At 47.6% G+C, this 20,509-nt stretch overlaps 1 protein-coding gene across 3 annotated transcripts; it reads right to left on the bottom strand.

Moving 5' to 3' along the window:
• Positions 1–1,729: 1,729 nt before the first annotated feature.
• On the bottom strand, positions 1,730–11,381 carry MAZ (MYC associated zinc finger protein). Of its 3 annotated transcripts, none has more exons than XM_069984547.1 (5): positions 11,209–11,381; positions 8,281–9,029; positions 8,129–8,192; positions 7,871–8,042; positions 1,730–6,125 (listed from the first exon to the last, which is right to left on the bottom strand). In XM_069984547.1, the coding sequence occupies exons 1-5, from the start codon at positions 11,263–11,265 to the stop codon at positions 6,025–6,027; spliced, it is 1,143 nt and encodes a 380-aa protein (XP_069840648.1). In that variant the 5' UTR covers positions 11,266–11,381; the 3' UTR covers positions 1,730–6,024. The 3 variants fall into 3 exon arrangements, with proteins under 3 accessions (XP_069840648.1, XP_069840649.1, XP_069840650.1); XM_069984548.1 differs by having other exon boundaries at positions 10,357–11,296; XM_069984549.1 differs by lacking the exon at positions 11,209–11,381 and adding an exon at positions 9,895–10,034.
• Positions 11,382–20,509: the final 9,128 nt, after the last annotated feature.

The raw sequence follows: 20,509 nt of genomic DNA, 5'->3' as shown, positions 1-20,509 counted from the left end.
TCCTATATACAAGAATATAACTACTATAATACTGCTCCTATATACAAGAATATAACTACTATAATACTGCTCCTATATACAAGAATATAACTACTATAATACTGCTCCTATATACAAGAATATAACTACTATAATACTGCTCCCTATATACAGGAATATAACTACTATAATACCGCTCCTATATACAGGAATATAACTACTATAATACTGCTCCTATATACAAGAATATAACTACTATAATACTGCTCCTATATACAGGAATATAACTACTATAATACTGCTCCAATATACAGGAATATAACTACTATAATACTGCTCCTATATACAAGAATATAACTACTATAATACTGCCCCTATATACAAGTATATAACTACTATAATACTGCTCCTATATACAAGAATATAACTACTATAATACTGCTCCTATATACAGGAATATAACTGCTATAATACTGCCCCCTATATACAGGAATATACACTCACCGGCCACTTTATTAGGTACACCATGCTAGTAACGGGTTGGACCCCCTTTTGCCTTCAGAACTGCCTCAATTCTTGGTGGCATAGATTTAACAAGGTGCTGGAAGCTTCCTCAGAGATTTTGGTCCATAGTGACATGATGGCATCACACAGTTGCAGCAGATTTGTCGGCTGCACATCCATGATGCGAATCTCCCGTTCCACCACATCCCAAAGATGCTCTATTGAATTGAGATCTGGTGACTGTGGAGGCCATTGGAGTACAGTGAACTCATTTTCATGTTCAAGAAACCAGTCTGAGATGATTCTAGCTTTATGACATGGCGCATTATCCTGCTGAAAGTAGCCATCAGATGTTGGGTCCATTGTGGTCATAAAGGGATGGACATGGTCAGCAACAATACTCAGGTAGGCTGTGGCGATGCAACGATGCTCAATTGGTACCAAGGGGCCCAAAGAGTGCCAAGAAAATATTCCCCACACCATGACACCACCACCACCAGCCTGAACCGTTGATACAAGGCAGGATGGATCCATGCTTTCATGTGGTTGACGCCAAATTCTGACCCTACCATCCGAATGTCGCAGCAGAAATCGAGACTCATCAGACCAGGCGACGTTTTTCCAATCTTCTACTGTCCAATTTCGATGAGCTTGTGCAAATTGTAGCCTCAGTTTCCTGTTCTTAGCTGAGCGGAGTGGCACCCGGTGTGGTCTTCTGCTGCTGTAGCCCATCTGCCTCAAAGTTCGACGTACTGTGCGTTCAGAGATGTTCTTCTGCCTACCTTGGTTGTAACGGTTGGCTATTTGAGTAACTGTTGCCTTTCTATCAGCTGGAACCAGTCTGCCCATTCTCCTCTGACCTCTGGCATCAACAAGGCATTTCCGCCCACAGAACTGCCGCTCACTGGATGTTTTTTCTTTTTCGGACCATTCTCTGTAAACCCTAGAGATGGTTGTGCGTGAAAATCCCAGTAGATCAGCAGTTTCTGAAATACTCAGACCAGCCCTTCTGGCACCAACAACCATGCCACGTTCAAAGGCCCTCAAATCACCTTTCTTCCCCATACTGATGCTCGGTTTGAACTGCAGGAGATTGTCTTGACCATGTCTACATGCCTAACTGCACTGAGTTGCCGCCATGTGATTGGCTGATTAGAAAATAAGTGGTAACGTGCAGTTGGACAGGTGTACCTAATACTGCCTCTTTGATGTCCAAACTAAATAAATAAAAACTCCAAACAAAATCTGGGATTTAATATTTTTACTAAAATTCAGATGGTTCATAAGCAACAATGAAAGGTGAGACAGGGTGGAATACTTTATACACGGAGACAGATTATATGACACTGAGAACATAGGGGAGAAGAACATGTTATTTACTCGGAGATCAAGAACAAAAGAAGGTCCGGAGTGAAGTACAGAGGGGGAGGAGGTGAGAAGAGTTTGTGACCACGAGGACAATTATGAAAACTTTTTTTTTACTTTTTGTTTTAACAGTTATCAAAATGACAGATTTCCAGCAGTTTTCAGTATTTACAGTGCGAGATGCATGTGACACATACATTATATACAGCCTGTAACCTTCCCCCTGTACACATTATATACACAAGGTCTCATGCACCCGACATCAAATCTGTGCACACGCATACCCATTGTGTGTTACCAACAAAAAAGATAGAAGGAACTTCTGGGACGCCCTGAAACGTTGCCTCATTGCAGAGAACAGCTGATCCTGGCCTAACTATAAGCTAGATGGCAGCTTGCCCTTTAGGAGTTTAGGGTCCATTATACAGGTTCCAGAACAACATGCAGGGCAAGGCTGGGCACCACGGAGACAACAAAGAGTTGAAATGACCATGGACAGAGTTTATATAAAGTTATGTACACAGGCATTCCTTTAGGAATTATATACACATATAAATGTACAGAAAACTGCTGCCTTCATCAGGCCCCTCCAATCTAATCTATGAAAAGGGGAAAAAAAATATTAAACAAAACTACTACTACAAAAAAAAAAGTGGCCACCACCACAAAGGGTTACCTGTGACCATGTCCGAGTCAACGCAAGAAACTATGGTTAGAAAATAAGCAATTCAACACGTCTGGTTTCAGACTGTAGGATGTATGGGTACCAAGGCCAAGGATGGGCAAAGATGAAATCTTATGGACTTACAAGCAATAGATGGGGCAATAAAGAAATGAAAAAAACCACCATGAAATGTTGACACTTCACACAGCTGTAGACTTAAGACCTCTTACACAGATCAGCCAAACCGAACACCGCTGCAGAGACTAGGCGGCCATCTAATGTGTATAGTGGCTTCCCAACATATGGTGTCAGATGGATTGGGCATGTTGGATTTATATTAGTCGATCTACTTGTTCTTAAATAGTTCGCCACTAAAGAAGTCTGAAATAGTGTTGAGCAAATCTGGCAAACTGTCCAGGTTCAGCAGCATTCTCTGAACCCGAACACTCAGCAATTGACTCCCAGCGGCTGGAAAATTTGGATGCAGCACTTGGGAGTCCTAGGCCTAGCCATAGGCCGTATCCATGTCTTCCTGGCAGCCCTAGGGTGGCATCCAGTCACCAGGAGTCAAATGCAAAGCCTTTGGGTTTATAGAACATTGCCGAATCTAGACTGTTAAGCAAATTTGTTCAACACTAGTCTGGAAACAGTTTATCCCATTCTCCTCACCTCAAGCCGATGAACACGTAACTAAACGTTCACGTGTCTGAGGGAAATCAGAAGAGATAGCCGTAAGTCGAATGGCAGCAAATGTATAACACTTCCGCAGAAATTCTGTTCAGGCTTCTGTCGCAGGTTCTGTTTAGATAACAGGACAAAGAAACCACTGCATGCAGTATATTTTCTTTAGTCGAGTTAGGATCCTGCAAAAATAACAGACTCCATTAATATCAATGGGGTCCCTCAGGATATGTCTCTGTTCTTGCAGCTGACTGTTCAGCCCAGTTTACTTCTCATATCGGAGGCCCTGGATTTCCTGTGGAACAGTTAACCTAAATGTATGTTCACCTTTAGGCTATACGGTCAATCTGTATAGGTTACAGAACTGGACCCCATTACAGAAAGGTTTTGAACCGATCGAATCCATACTAATTTTTTGGTAACAAACATCCATATCCAACATAGCCCTAGCAGGGTTAACATGCACCATTGATGTCCGTTTGCGACCAACATTGGACTGTGAATATAATCAGGATTAGATACATTATATCCAAGCTGTAGGTAACCAATACATTGGTCCCAGGGTCGGAGACAAAGCCAAGACTCCGGAGCTCATTCCCATTACTTAGTCACGTGGAAGCCCATCTAAAGAAGGGATAGGATTGGTGCACATGAGCCCAGGCTTTGTTAGGCGTAAACGTCTGTCTCTTCAGGACTAATCTCATTTCCTGAGTGGTTTGTCAGCAGATTAGGAGACTTTATATGAATTCAAGAAATCATGACCTACGCAAAACGTTATTTTAGATTTTTTTCTGCAGAGACCTCCAAGGAACATTCTCCACTATGGAGCAGAATAGGGTTACCTGGGAGGACAAGAGTTGCACTGAAAAGACTGATCATCTCTTTGGGGCATGCTTCCATAATCTTAATTAAAAAAAAAAAAAAAAAAAGTTTAGACTAATCCCAACCTGGTAGTTTGCATCATACAGACGGAAAAGGCTCCAGTCACACTGTAGCCTGTAGGAATCTATCTTGGCACCACCCAATGGCGACACATACTGCAGGAGCCTGGGTGCAGTGTGAACACATACTTTATATTACAATCAACACTACCTAAGAGGGTATGAAAGCTTTAAAGGCAAAGTCCGATTCAATTTAAAGAAGTTCTATCACAGAGACCCGCATATAGCGCCACACCTTATGTTCCAGCTCACGCCATCCGCCATCAAGTTTCTGCGCTGTCGGAAAATACATTTAATTGTAATTCACAGTAATGGGAGCACCATGGTAGAGGAGCCTCAGTAGCAGGTAAAAAATATATATGTATACCTTTTCTAAAGCTAAATCTGCCCATCTATAATAATTCTAGTTCATGTTATCTCATATTATATCCTAGCTTTACGAAATAAAAAAACAAAAAACAAAAAAAATTAAAATATAGCAAAACTAAAAAGGGTTAAAAACCTATGACTTATACTCAGAGCCCATCATCTATTTGTTCACCAGAGACTTAAAAAGGTCAGGAGACATAGGGTCGGCAATGTAACTAAGACTGCAATGAGGCAGATTTTCGGCTCAAAATTTTTCCTGTTTCTGAAAATTTGGGCATGCTTCTCAAAATGGTGGGCGTATCAGCAGCCTTCTTTACCTATCCAAGCATGCCTACTTTCCTGTAGCTGTGAATATGCAGTAAACACTATAGAGATAGAGGACGTTCCTGCCCATACAGGAATATGCCATACGCTATGCCACAGATGAAGGCATTCTATACGTGTGACTATCGACAGGATCACAGCGGTTCTCTAAGAGCCCATCCCCTAGCAGCACTATACCAAACCCTCCCGTCATGCTCCATGGTCCTGCAGCCAGGCCTAGGCCATTACCACACGGTTACATCTAGTAAGGGTTATCATCCTACATTCTGGGCAGAAAAGGGTTACGCGGGGTCATGGATTGCTTTGGGGGACTAGATGTTAGGAGCACAGATTCCTTTCTGCAGCTCTCGGCATAACTCACCCAGAACTGACGGCCTGACTGTTCACCTCGCTCTATGGCGGGAGGACCTGCCCCTTACTAGCGCCATCACGCACCACTCTCAGGGTCCCATGACCGCTGTACCTCTGTCTATCCACTTGCCTCCCCGTGCCCTCCTCTACTTCAGCACTCATCTCACATAACTAGCTTAGTGCCTGCAATGTCCCAGTTTTTCACAGGAAAATTAATTTACTGTTCACACGTCTAGTGTTAAGGAAAACTAATCATTAACAAGAGCAGCCTGCCAGTCTATGCCACCCGCAGACCATTGCATCTTCCTGACATCCCTGCAGAGCATTGTCCTGTCTCTACTTTGATCTCACTGTCCTTGCGATCCCTGGCCTGGTGCAAGCTTGCAGCCTGTGGCACCCCTCGATGCCTGCTGGGTCAGCAGTTCCTGTGTAAGATGCTTCTACATGAACTCCGTGCCAGGTGCTCTGCTCATGGAGGGGATGGAGAGTCACGAGGAACATAGAGTCCAACAAACATTACACTTCTCTTGCCAGGAGACAGGGGTGTGTAGCGCACAAGTCAGGCTTCTAGCGAGGGCCGGCTTGTCAATGGCCAGCGGTGAACTGGGGGCAGCAGGGTACTCAAAAGTCATCCTTAGGGGCCAAGCTGTCGTTATCAACATTTTCCTAGATCCCTTGTCACCTTCTTATAGCCTGGAGATCAGAAGGTGGGAGGAGGGTACATGCAACCACTCTTCAAAATATATGTGTGTATGAGCCAGGGGTGGTAGAGATCCCCAGACACTGTACACAAACACATCAGAAGAGAGAGGTATCGTTGTCTGAACCCCCCTCCAGGAGAGCCAGTCACCAGGGCTGTGTGGACATCATGCCAGGAACACTAGCGTTCGGAAGCACAGCGGTTACGGCAGCCGTCGGATCCGTAAGAGGGCAGACTTGGCAGGATCCTGTAAGGAAAGAAAAAAGGAAAGGACACAGAGAGGAAGAATTATTGGGTTGCATGAGACTTGGAAATGCAAAATGCAGGAGGAGACAAAGTCAAAATGATTAGAGATTAAATTATATGTAAAAAAAACATATACGCCACTAAAAGATACAAAGAAGCATCTAGATAAGCAGAGCGGGGGCAGAGGGAGCAGAGGCTACAAGTTTATCTCCAAACACAACCACATAATGACATAACAGGCATGCTACAAGAGGAGGTATGGAGGACTAGAGGGCATACCCCAAAACCCAGCAATGCTCAGCACAGCCTCCAGCTACCAACGATGCATACATCCCCAGGAAAGGGAAGGGAAAAGGTAACTAGGCTCTTGCCTTAGCTGTGGTCACTGCAGTGGGGGTCCCTCAGCAAGCCCCGTGGCCCCCGACATGGCGTGTGTGTGCATGTGGCCGCTCAGCTGTGCCAGGGTTTTGCAGTGAACGCTGCACAACTTGCAGAGGAAGCTGTCTGCCCGTGGGCACACCAGACCGTGGTGCTTCACCGAGTGGACCCGCAGGTACGCGGCCGTGGCAAAACCTGCACGGGGAGGAGAAGCACACGCCACTTTAAGGCCGGGCCACAGGCATCGCTCCATCATTTAAAAAAAAATAAGTGATCCCCTCATCAATGCACTCACATCCTGCAAAGAGCTGTTACCCCCACAAAGAACCAGTAAACACAAAGTTAGAGATATTTATTTTAATTCCTTAGTCCATTTTCTGTGTTCGCTTTGTATGGGTAAAGAAAACCAAGGGGGGAGGGGCTATAAATGTCACAGTAGATATCAATTAGAGATGAGCTAACCTCGAGCATGCTGGAGTCCATCCGAACCCGAACGTTCGGCATTTGATTAGCTGGGGCTGCTGAACTTGGATAAAGCTCTAAGGTTGTCTGGAAAACATGGATACAGCCAATGACTATATCCATGTTTTCCACATAGCCTTAGGGCTTTATCCAACTTCAGCAGCCACTGCTAATCAAATGCCGAACGTTCGGGTTCGGATGGACTCCAGCATGCTCGAGGTTAGCTCATCTCTAATATCAATATATATTTTAGATAAAAAATAAAACCAGAAAAAAGCAGGAAGGTGAAGGAGCCAATTCTAGGTAGGACTGAGGTGTTCAAAAAAATGAAAATCTAGTTTGTTTACTGGTCCTTTTATTCTTCATATACACAGCCAGGCTCCACCCCTGAGGAGTCTGGCATCTCCCCCTCCCCATACCCTGCCCCCGAGGATCTCATTTGTACTTATTTTACCATTTGCAATAAACAAAACTTTTATCTTGTGTTCTAAAGTTTTAGTTTTTTTTGTTCTGGTAACTGCAGCAAAAACTAAACATGAACTTTTAAGTCCTCATGATATGAGAAAGAATGTAAGGACCATACAGATCATCTACTCTTGTTATAACTGGTTTCTTTCCAAAATACGTGAAGATTATCCTTTACCCATGTTAAAGAACCCATCCATCCCATCAGACATGCACACCAATAAAACAGACCACTCGCACCCTTAAATAAGACCATAGTCAAGAATGATTTAAGGACCCTCAAAGACCACCCACCCGACCATTAGAACGTGTTACCACGTGGCCGTGAAGAGCATCGCTGGATATTGGGATATGCCAGATTGGGGACTTCAGACGTGTAGTGGTGTGGTGTTAAGCGGCTGATACACGTGTAACAAAAAACACACACCTCTGAGGACTTACCTTTGCTACACAGCTCACACACGTGATTGGGACCCTGGTTGTGGACCTTCATGTGGTCGGTAATGTATGCAGCGCTGAGTAGCTTCCCACACACATGACATGGAACCTTGTCTTCGTGTCGCACCATATGGGCCCTCAGTCGGTCTTTTGTAGCAAAAGCGGCTTCACAGGTCTGTAGGCGGAATGTGAACACAACAATATAAACAACAACCAAAAGAAAAAGACAGAGAAAAATGTGATGAAAAATTACGTAAATACCTGGCATTTAAAGGGACGCTCTGTAGAGTGAACTTGTCTGACGTGACTGTTCAAATGATCCGGACTGAAAGAGACAAAAAGATAAGATTAGACGAGGCAAAGAAGATCTGCATGAAGGAAAGTGAAGGGCTAGAAGCTGCACAAGGTCTTACCGGGAGAATCCTTTTCCACAGTGGCTACATATGTAGGGCTTGTGCACAGTCCCGTCGTGGGAGCGGACGTGGTATGTCATTCGGTCCTTGCGCTTGAAGCGTTGTTGACACACGTGGCAGGAGTAGGGCTTCTCGTCTGAGTGCGACAACTTGTGACGATTCAGGTGATACACATCCCGAAATGCTTTCCCGCACATCTCACAGGCGTGGTTTTTCCGAACTTTTTTAGCCGTAGGAGACGGCCCCGGCAGAGGCAGCGTAGAAGGAGAAGTGGGAACCTCCAGGGTTTCTGTACCGGTCGCAAGGGTTCCGGTAACATTGAGCAAACTAAGAGGAACCATGGTCGGCATCTTGACCGCAGGCTGCGCTCGAGCAGGTTTGGTGCCCGTGTGGATCGCTTCATGTCTCCGTAGATTATAGCCATTCTTAAACTCTTTTGAGCACAAGGAACAAATATAGGGGCCCCGGCTCTTAGACTTCTTGGGCAGTTCCATGACCGGGTGTAACGGGAGAGCAGTGGAGACCGGGGAAGGCTGAGATGTAATCGGGGTGGGCGCCATTTGCTGTGAGACGGACAAACCCGGAACCACTTGCTTGAGGGCAGCCGTGTCGACTGTAGAAGGGTGTTGGGGTGCCATAGTGTGCACCATGGTTTGTGAAGTGAGGGATCCATCTGGCGGTGCAGTCACAGTTGCAAGCACAGGTAAAAGTTCTACTTGTAAGGGCTCAGCTGGGGGTGGTGGGGGGGTCTAAAGATGGAGAGAAAAGAAAAAAAAAACAGGGGTAATGTATACCTATAACTACTACTAGATTAACAAATATCACTATGATAGTTACAAAAAGTTTTTATGGCTAGTTAGAGAGCCCTATGTGATCGTGCCTCACATATCTATAAACTGGAAAGTCAGCCATACGAGAGAAAGAAAACACTCATTCTCCTAACTCCACTACAGACACGATCGGCTCACCCCGACCAGTCCCAATGAGAAGAGCTAAAATACAGCACATTTAATATTGGGGAAGTGCCATAGAACCCCCAACACACACTAGACCTTGGGTCTATCTGGTCCCTCCTGTCGGGTTCTGTCAGCACAGCAGAGGTCCAACGTGAACAACACACGATGCAACACATAGCCTGTGCGGCTGGGCTAGAACTCCCGGAGAACCTGCCGAACACAGGCTGCACCATCGCTTGACATTATAACAGCACCAGGCAGTAAGGGGGTCCTCCGCATACCTGCATCCACGTCCTATGGCTATACCCAAGCTTTGGCAGGGATGACATAACTATAGCCAGCACAGACCACTCTCCCAGTCACCAGGAATCCTGACCACATGGGCACAGGAACGTGTTAGACTATGGACCAGACCTCACATATACATCAACTTTCACACAAGCCTACGGAGACAAGTGTGAGCTCTGTAGACCGCTCATATAGAACACAATCAAATTACTGCTAAATCTGATGATAGATGTGATCTACGCGTCAGGTGCCATATACATACACACACATATATATATCCCAGAGCACATGTATACACAATATTTTCCATTGACAGTGTCCCCAATCCTTGCCACCCCCTCCTGCAACCACCAACTAAAACGCAATTAACCGTTTGCAGCCGGCACCGCAGCGTCCACCCTGCCCGCCGCACCAAATCCTATTAATGCGTTACACAATGGCATGTCAGCCCTCCACGTCTGATATTACGGTCCGGGGGCGCCCGCTAGGTGAGGGCCTCTCCACGCGGGGAGCACATAATATTATCCCTCGCAGCGAGCCTTGCTATTTCTATGAAAGGAAAGAGGGAGAGGAAAACGATGGGAGGGAGGGGTGGTGATTTAAACACCCAACACCATCTCTCTCTCCTCTCCCTCCCTCCCTGCAAAAAAAAATACACACTCACAAGGCAGAAGGAGAAGATGCTAATTTCCAGGGCTCCGCTGCTTTCGCCCTTTTCGCAGCCATTTAAAGCCCTGGCGGATCGACAAAAGCCGGAGAGACGGATGCATGCAGCCAGATGCACAAACAAGGCAGGCCCGCCTCCCCATCCCCCGCCCGCACACCCCGTTACCTGGAATATAAAGCTGGTCCAGTTTGCATCCATATTGCAGAAAAATAATAAAGTCAATAGTGTTTTTTTGTGTGAATATTTGGGTGTCCTGCGCTCCCCCCGCTCAGGGCTCCCCCTCCCTCCTCTGCCTTGTCTGCTCGCTCAGGCTCTCTGGCTGATCACTGCCCCCTAAAGGCAGATTTTTTTTTTCCTCTAGATTTAAAAGGGAAGAAAAAAACCCCCAATAAAATACACAGGGCATTGAATAAAGAATGATCAGGGCTGCAGTGACATCATGGCCCCCTCCTCCTCCTCCCTCCCGGCTCCTCACCCCTCCCTGCACAGAGAAAGAAGCAGCATGGAAACTCTGCAAGGCTCCCTCCTCCTCCTCCTCCTCCTTATTCCTGCATTATTTACTACCCAAAATATGGCAGCCCAGCCTGTGACCTTTCACCCCTTCCAGCCCCAAAATCAGCCTAAAAAAAATTATAAAAAAAGAGAGAGAGAGAACAATCCCGGCTCTCAGCCTTGCAGCAGGTCGTAAAGCGCGGCGCGGGTCGCGCACAATCTGCTGGATCCCTAAGTATCAATGTTTAGTAACATTGTATCTTTTCTGCAGATATGGACTGAACTAAAGATAAACAAGGGGAGGGGGGAGGAAACGGCAGCAGCCGCGGCGCAAAATGGCGGCCGCGCATTGTGTAATGGGGAGGCGAGGAGGGAGGGGCGCCCGGGGAGGAAGATGGGGCCCTCAATCACACGGGGCCCGCGGAGGGCGATGGCTGTGACCCCGACCAGCCCGCGCCCACCCCCGGGCCCCGCACACACCACTCTCCGCAGCCTTTAGGATAAATGACGCTTGTGTTTCCTTACCCAGCTCAGACCGGACACCCCCCACCCTCGCGCGCCGATGGTTTCGTCCGCCTGCATTGATGAACGGCTCGGCTCTTAAAGGGGACGTCGCGCCTCTTCCTCCTCCTCCCTCTGGGCCCAAATATTTATTTGTCGGCAGACAGTCCGGGCGCTCGTTTGTTAAAGGGGCAGCGTCTCGTATTGCTGGCGCATTCCAGACAATGGCGGCAGCTGGAGGGGGCGGGGAGGAGTGTAGTGTTACACAGTAACGACACTGCAGCGCTGAGGAGGAGGCACATGGCTGCATTGTATAGGGAACTGGCTGAGAGCATTACAGTCATGGCGGCTCTTGTAACACTGGTGGGGTGTATGTCATGAGATCACCTAATGTGGTATCCCCTCACCTAGAACTACTACTCCCAGCATGCCCTGATACACTGCAACTACAGTGTCCCCTAACCTAGAACTACAACTCCCAGCATGCCCTGATACACTGCAACTACAGTGTCCCCTAACCTAGAACTACTACTCCCAGCATGCCCTGATACACCGCGCCTACAGCTTCTAGAGCAATGTCCCCTCACCTACAACTACTACTCCCAGCATGGCCTGATACCCAGCAAATACAGCCTCTAGAGCAGTGTCCCCTCACCTAGAACTACAACTCCCAGCATGCCCCAATAGCCAGCAACTTACAGCTTCTGGAGAAATATCCTCTAACCTAGAACTACAACTCCCAGCATGCCCTGATACCCTGCAACTACAGCCTCTAGAGCAATATCCCCTCACCTAGAACTACAACTCCCAGCATGGCCTGATACACTGCAACTACAGCCTCTAGAGCAGTGTCCCCTCACCTAAAACTACAACTCCCAGCATGCCCCAATAGCCAGCAACATACAGCTTCTGGAGATATATCCACTAACCTAGAACTACAACTCCCAGCATGGCCTGATACACTGCAACTACAGCCTCTAGAGCAATATCCCCTCACCTAGAACTACAACTCCCAGCATGCCCTGATACCCTGCAACTACAGCTTCTAGAGCAATATCCCCTAACCTAGAACTACAACTCCCAGCATGCCCTGATACCCTGCAACTACAGCTTCTAGAGCACACATGTCAAACTCAGGCCCCCCAGCTGTTACAAAACTACAATTCCCATCATGCACTTTGTATATGTATAACGGTAAAGCTTTGACTGTCCAGGCATGATGGGAATTGTAGTTTTGCAAGGTTTGCGAAGGATCCCCATCCCTTATGTAGTTGTACTGCTTTAGAGGCTGTAGCTGCAGGCTTGCTGGGAGTTGTAGTTCTAGGTTAGGGGATATTACTCTAGAGGCTGTAGTTGCAGGCTATCGAGTCATGCTGGGAGTTGTAGTTCTAGGTGAGTGAACATGGCTCTAGATTACAGGGCTGTCAAACTCAGGCCCTCCAGCTGTTACAAAACTACAACTCCCATCATGTCTGGACAGCCAAAGCTTTAGCTTCATACATATCCACAGTGCATGATGGGGATTGTAGTTTTGTAACAGCTGGAGGGCCTGAGTTTGACACCTGTGTTCTAGAGCAATATCCCCTAAACTAGCACTACAACTCCTAGCATGCCTGATATCCTACAACTACAGCCTAATCTAGAGCAGTGTTCTCTAACCTACCCCTGTCCAACTACTGAAAAAACTACAGCTCCCAGCATGCCCCGATAGCACGCAGCTACAACCTCTACAGCAGTGCTTCTCAGACTCAGCGAGGTGGGCCTCACCAGTGAGTAATTACCAGGGGGCAGGATCACACAGTGACTATAATCCGCACTGTCCTGTCCCTGGCTGGTTTAGGAACATTATTGACACATTTTGTACTTATTTTATGTTATACAGAGATTAGGAGACGAAATGGAGGGTAGACTGAGCAATAGGTTTTATATTTGCATGGACTTCTATCACAGATGGTGAGGCCCCGGCGTCCTCCTGGTCAGTCTGGGGAGGCCCCAGCGTCCTCCTGGTCAGTCTGGGGAGGCCCCGGCGTCCTCCTGGTCAGTCTGGGGAGGCCCCAGCGTCCTCCTGGTAAGTCTGGTGAGGCCCTGACGTCCTCCTGATCTGGTGAGGCCCCAGCGTCTTCCTGGTCAGTCTGGAGTCGCCCCGGCATTCTCCTGGTCAGTCTGGCGAGGCTCCTGCATCCTTCTGGTCAGTCTGGGGAGGCCCCAGTGTCCTGGTCAGTCTGGTGAGGCCTCAGCATCCTCCTGGTCAGTCTAGGGAGGCCCTGGCATCCTCCTGGTCAGTCTGGCGAGGCTCCTGCAACCTTCTGGTCTGTCTGGTGAGGCCCCGACCTCCTCCTGGTCAGTGCGGTGAGGCCCCAGCGTCCTCCTGGTCAGTCTGGTGAGGCCCCAGTGTCCTCCTGGTAAGACTGGTGAGGTCCTGACATCCTCCTGGTCAGTCTGGTGAGGCTCCTGCATCCTTCTGGTCAGTCTGGGGAGGCCCCGACGTCCTCCTGGTCAGTCTGTTGAGGCCCCGACGTCCTCCTGGTCAGTCTGTTGAGGCCCCGACGTCCTCCTGGTCAGTCTGTTGAGGCCCCGACGTCCTCCTGGTCAGTCTGGGGAGGCCCCAGTGTCCTGGTCAGTCTGGCGAGGCCCCGACGTCCTCCTGGTCAGTCTGGGGAGGCCCCAGTGTCCTGGTCAGTCTGGCGAGGCCCCGACGTCCTCCTGGTCAGTCTGGTTAGGCCCCAGCGTCCTCCTGGTCAGTCTGGTGAGGCCCCAGTGTCCTCCTGGTAAGACTGGTGAGGTCCTGGCATCCTCCTGGTCAGGCTAGTGAGGCCCCAACATTACTTTGCTCTGTTGGGTGAGGCTCCAGGAGAAAAAGTTTGAGAAGTGCTGCTAGGTTCACACAACGTCAAAAAAAGGGCCAGTTTTGATATTTTAAAAAACGTCCGTTCTTGCCTTTATCAACTGACTGCAATGGCAATGCATTGAATTCAATGGGAGGATGGACGTCCAATGCGCACAACGCATTGAAAAACAAGCGTTTTTTGCCGCGGTAAATGTGGGCAGATGTTTGTGATTATGTGTCTAATGTCATTATACTGGGCACTATAGCGTGTAACTAAAGAAGCTTTATCCAAATCCCATGGCTTGTGTTTGTATGTTACTTGTCATTTTCAGGCCCCATGGGTTATCATTTATGTGATCCAAAAATTTGGGGACATCCCATGCCTCTCTTGATTCGAATGTCCCCAAATTTGTGGCACTTCTGTTCCTAGCACACCTGGAAGGAAAGGGGGGAGATCACCAAACCACCCTGATACATAGCCCCTAAGTCCCACTTGGTTGCAAGTATTGGGACAAAAATAGGGAAATACCAGGGTGGCCCCTTTTTGCATCAAAGTCTAACCCTGTGGCAAGTATTGCGACATGACAAGGGTTTACCAAAGCCAGGCATCCATACACAGACAGCTGTTTCGGGGTATTTTCCCCTCGTCAGTGTGGAGCAGGATTCTGGCTACCAGGGGCAATGAAAAATAGACCAACAAAACACAGTAATCACTGAGCTCAGGGAGATCAGAGACAAAAAATTTAATGGAGTACTCACGGAAGAGTCTCCTCAACCCTGTAGAAAGTAGTCATTTGGTGGGAGCAGGTGTAGCGTCAGTTCTTACCTAGATTCTCATGGGAGAAGGACATACAGAACCAATGTCCCTGCTGTAGCCAAGCCAGGGCCTGGCTCACGCCAGGACCCTCATACGGGACAATGGTTCAGTGCAGTCTAGTGTAAAACACGTATGTATGCAGATGCAATTAGGGACACTCAGTTCTTTCAGTATTCCTACTATATCTACTATGCAGTGCTAAACACTACAAAGGGAGAAGAGTCTGGGAACATTCTAGCCCACGCCGTGAACCAGTCTAAAAAGGGCAGGGCAGTATCCTGATACTAGAGGAACTTGTCTGGATAGGACAAAGCTACGAGAAGGTCTACGAATCCTATCTCGCAATGCAGGTAACTGGGACACCACTGGGAGCTTAGCTTCACCCAGGTAACCACAGCTGGGGCTTCTATCACCCTAGGAGGACGAGTCACTCGACACTGTAGGGCAGAAGGTGGTCAGACTCTAGTCCAGCTGTTCCCAACTGGGGTGCTGCGGGATCCCGGTGGAAACCGTCACTTTAATATCCCTAGAAGCTGTGGCCGTGCAGCTTCTAGGTATATACCGATCGGGTTGATGAGCGGGCAGAACATTCAATTGAGCAGAATGTAGGAGCAGGACCTGTCAGTGTCCTGCTCCTACATTCACTCCCATAGGCCTCTGGCACATGCCTGCAGCCTATGGGACTCCGGGACCTCTGCGGCAGGCGTGATTATGTGACGTCAGCACACCCTCACATATTGCCATTGTCTTCTGGTAGTAAGCCCCCCCTCACATATAGCCATTGTCTCCTGGTAGTTAATGTTGGTGGATGGAGCGAGACATGATGTCCCAGATGTGCTCAATGGGCTTCAGGTCTAGGGAACGGGCGGCCACTCCATAGTTTCACTCCCTCTATCTTGTACTGCTGCTGAACTGCTGACACTCTCCAGCCACATGAGGTCTAGCATTGTCCTGCATTAGGAGGAACCCCAACCGTCCCAGCATATGGTCTCACAAGGGCTCTGAGGGTCTCCCCTCAGGGCTACATCTGGCAGCGCATGGAGGGCTGTGGCGACCTCCAAAGAGATGCCGCCCCACACCATTACTGACCCACTGCTGGACCGCTCATACTGAAGGATGTTGCAGGCAGCAGATCGCTCTCCGTACGGTGTCTCCACACTCTGTCACATGTGCTCAGTGTGAACCTGCTCTCATCTGTTAGGAACACAGGGAGCGCCAGTGGTGAATTGGCCAGTCCTGCTGTTCTCTGGCAAATGCCGAGCGTCCTACACGGTGTTGGGCTGTGAGCACAACCCCCATCTGTGGACGTCGCGCCCTCATACCATCCACATGGAGTCAGTTTCTAACCGGTTGTGCAGACACGTGCACATTTGTGGCTGTTGGAGCTCATTTTGCCGGGCTCTGGCAGTGCTTCTCCTGTTCCTCCTTGCACAGAGGTGGAGGTAACGATCCTGCTGCTGGGTTGTTGCCCTCCTATGGCCTCCTGCACATCTCCTGGTGTACTGGCCTGTCTCCTGGTAGCACCTCCAGCCTCTGGACACTATGCTGACAGATACAGCAAACCTTCTTGCCACAGCTCGCATTGATGTGCCATCCTGGATGAGCTGCGCTACCTGAGCCATTTGTGTGGGTTGTAGAGTCCGTCTCATGCTACCATGAGTGTGAAAGCACCAACAACATTCAAAAGTGAACAAAACATCAGCCAGAAGGCATAGGTAGTGAGAAGTGGTCTGTGGTCCCCACCTGCAGGACCCTCCTTTATGGAGTGTTTCTTGTGAATTGCCAATAATTTCCACCTGTTGTCTATTCCATTTGCACAGCAGCAGCAGCAGGTGACAGTCAGTCCGGGTTGTTTCTTAAGGCTACAAACACACTTGGGGGATCCGCAGCGGGTTTCTCGCTGCAAATACGCAGCAAAACTCGCTGTGGATTCCGTCCCTGTTTACTCAATGGCAGACAAAATCACAGCAGGGATATATATCACTGCTGCGAGTTTGTCCGCAGCCCACCCCGTTAACCCTCCGGAGCTGATACTTCACCTGATCCCGGCCTGCTTCGAAGCTCCCAGTGTCTTCATGTCCCGCTCGGCCAATCAGAGCACTGTGGCAGGGCAGCGCACTGATTGGCCGAGTGGGAGGTGCTGGGAACCGCTGGAGGAAGCCGGGGCCGGCATCAGGTGAAGTATCAGCTCCGGCGGCCAGGGGGTTAACGGGGTGGGCTGCGGACAAACTCACAGCAGGGATTTACATCCCTGCTGCGATTTTGTCTGCCATTGAGTAAACAGGGACGGGATCCGAAACTCGCTGCGGATACGTCAAGTGTGTTTGTACCCTAAGTAGACATTTTGATGTCACAGAAGTTTGATTTACTTGGAGTTACATTGTGTTTGTATTTTTTTGAGTGGTGTATCTATTGCGTTTACTGTGAGTCACGCATGCACCGGGACTTATGGTCCTTTTACATGGAAAGATTATCGTTCAAATTTTCACGAAAACTATCGCATTTGACCGATAATCGGCTCATGTAAATACAGCGAACGATCAAGCGACAAGCGAGAAATCTTTCAACATGTTCTCAAATCATCGTTGGTCGTTCGCTGAAAATTCGCAGATCGCTTAATGTAAACAGTCTTTCACAGATTGACCCGAGATGGGCTTAAAGGGGTATTCCGGGCTGGGGGGCTTTTTCGGCTATGACTGCGGAGGAGGTGGATGAGGGCAACGATGTCCCCTTACCTCCCAGTGCCCGGTCCTGGATTGCACCGCTCCAGTCCAAGCTGCTGCTTTCTGGTCTCTGACGCTGGCTTTTCAAGTCCGACGTTTCAAGTCCGCTCAGTCAGTCAGTCAGCAGGATCCCGCCTCTGCCACTAACTGGCTGAGTGGACGTGAAACGTCACGTCTCGAACTCCTGCAAAGACCAGGAAGTGGCCGGGCAGCGCAGACCGGAGCGGTGTGATCCGGGACCCGATACTGGGACCGGGGAGTTAAGGGGACGTCTTTGCCCTCATCCACCTCCTCCCCAGTCATAGGCAAAAAAGCCCCACAGCCTGGAGTACCCCTTTAAGCTATCTTGAAACGATCACAATAACAATTTTTTCAAACAATTTAGCTCTTCGTCTAAACGCTGATCTTTATAAAACTAAAATTGTTGCCTCAAAATCGTTAAACGTTCAGTAGGGCAAATTATCTCTCTGTGTAAAAGGACCATTAGACTCCGACATGCTTACCTCATACATACACAATGCATTACAAAATTTTGTGTGCGCAGTTGACAATTTCTCATAAAGTATCTACCTTATCAAATAGCACCACCCCTAACAGGAGTGCAGTATAAGGACTATTGCTCTCAGTCTGAGAACATCCTCAATAAAAGCTCATTTGACTATTGAATTCTTAGGGTGCGTTTACACAGAAAGATTTATCTGACAGATTTTGGAAGCCAAAGCCAGGAATGGATTTAGGAATAGGATAGATCCCAGTCTTTCCTTTATGACCTGATCCCTGTTTATAGTCTGCTCCTGGTTTTGGCTTCAAAGATCTGTCAGATAAATCTGTCTGTGTAAACGCACCATTACAAGTTTCCATTACAGATCTGATGAACCAGGTAAACTCCATTAAAGGGGAACTCCGGGTAGAGGTTAAAAAAATGAAACTTCTGCAGAAGCATATAACAATACTTACCTATCTATCCCAGCTATGAAACTACCAAAAATCCATTTGTTTTGGGGGGGTTTGTTCTGTTTTGTGTTTCTGTATTTCCTGGTTGAGCAGATGTACTCAGTACTACAGGTTCCAGAATGCAATGCTTTCCCTCACAGCCCCCCACCCTGCACATTCCCCGCCCAAAGCTGTTGCAGAACATCTAGGCTGTGTTTACACATTGCAGTTTCATTGTGTTACTGAATTATTTGCAGTACTTTATCATTTCATTGTGGTCCCACTCGCACAGCGCTGTATTCTCTACCTGTAATGCTGATATTGGAATAAAGCAAAGAACTTTTTAAATTTAATTTTTTCTTTTTTTTTTCTCCACACACATATTATGATCAGGCATCTTTTATCTTTAAAGTTGATTCCCACAATAAGGAAATTATCCGATATTATCTTACATGGCATATACTGTTTATGCCTTGTTTTTTGTGCAGGTGGGATTGGCAGTGCCGGCTCTTATCCTCTCTGCTGTTTAGCATTATCTAATTGTGTTACTGCATCATTTTTGTGCAGATGCTGCAGTACTGCAATGACACTCCAACATGTGTGAACACAGCCCTAATTTCTCTGTAGAGTTTTGCACAATCAGCGAAAGCTGAAACACCTGCTGAGACAAGCAGACTGAGACTAGCAGACACGCACAATGTGACACAGAGGCCTGGGATATTTGTCTCCTAAGGGGGACAGCAGAAAGAGCAGGAGACAATGTGGATCGGCACAGAGGCAATTTTTTTTCACTTCCTGGATTTCTATCAGCTACCAGGGTGGCAGAACCGTACAGATACAGTAATACATTGTATAGACACATCTATATAATTTTTAATGTACTTTTAATAGAAAACAAGTTTTTCTTATGCGGAGTTCCCCTTTAAAGAGTAATGGTGCTTTTAGACGGAACGATTATCGTTCAAATTTGCACGATAACGATCGGATTCGAACGATAATCATACGTGTAAACGCTGCGAACGATCAAGCGACAAGCGATAAATCGTTCATTTTGATCTTTCAACATGTTCCTAAATTGTCATTGGTCGTTTGCAAAAAATTTGCAGATCGTTCCGTGTAAACAGTCGTTCACCGATTTACCCTATGTGTGAGATAGGCTTAAGCGATCGCAAAACGATTTTTCCGTACGATGTATCGTTCCGTCTAAAGGCTGATCGTTATAAAAAACACATTGTTCATTCAAAATCATTAATCGTGCGATCGGGCGAATTATCGCTCCGTCTAAAAGCACCATAACTTTCCACATCGTGCCCACAGGACAAGGACAGCACAATCCAATATCTAGCGGAATTTCAAAGAACCTCTAAAACTACCAGGAAACAAAGAACCAAGAACTAAGAACCAACAGGCTGTGGAGTCCCTACAGTTCGAGGCTATCACACCTGTAACTCTGTAGTTTACCTGTTAAAATGTCCCTGCGGTCTTACATATCTTGGGGAAACTTGCCAGCATCGAACCATAAGTCAACAATACAGAGTATAATTTCCTACTAGACTATTTAATAATGTCTGCCAATATGAATATTCCATGATCTCTGTACTATTATATTAGTGTTCTAAACAGTGTTTTCATTTGATCACCGTTACATGTTATTCCTGAGCGTGTTAGACCACTTTGCTGTTCTAGCACCATCTAGTGGTCTATTTTAATATCACATCAGATCTATGTTTGCAGGGGAGAAGACTTAGAATGACCTATTACTATCTTGGGCATAGTCTATAGAGCAAATCGGAGGAGACCTATAGAATAAGGTAAATATGCTGGTACATCCATAGATAACATACATTTTCTGTCTGAATTGCTATGGGCACAATCTGGTAATATAATGTTACTATCCAGTAGCGAAATTTAGTAGGGGGCAAGGGGGGCGGTCGCCCCCGGGCCCACTCAGGCAGGGGCCCACTGAGGTCTCAGACCATGACAGGACTGATAATCTGGCACAGCAGGCAAATGCCGGCCGGCCAG

This window comes from Dendropsophus ebraccatus, chromosome 9 (genome assembly GCF_027789765.1).
Source record: "Dendropsophus ebraccatus isolate aDenEbr1 chromosome 9, aDenEbr1.pat, whole genome shotgun sequence".
NCBI lineage: Eukaryota > Metazoa > Chordata > Amphibia > Anura > Hylidae > Dendropsophus > Dendropsophus ebraccatus.
The sequence above is the reverse complement of the archived record's forward strand: the minus strand, read 5'-3'. Positions and strand labels throughout refer to the sequence as shown.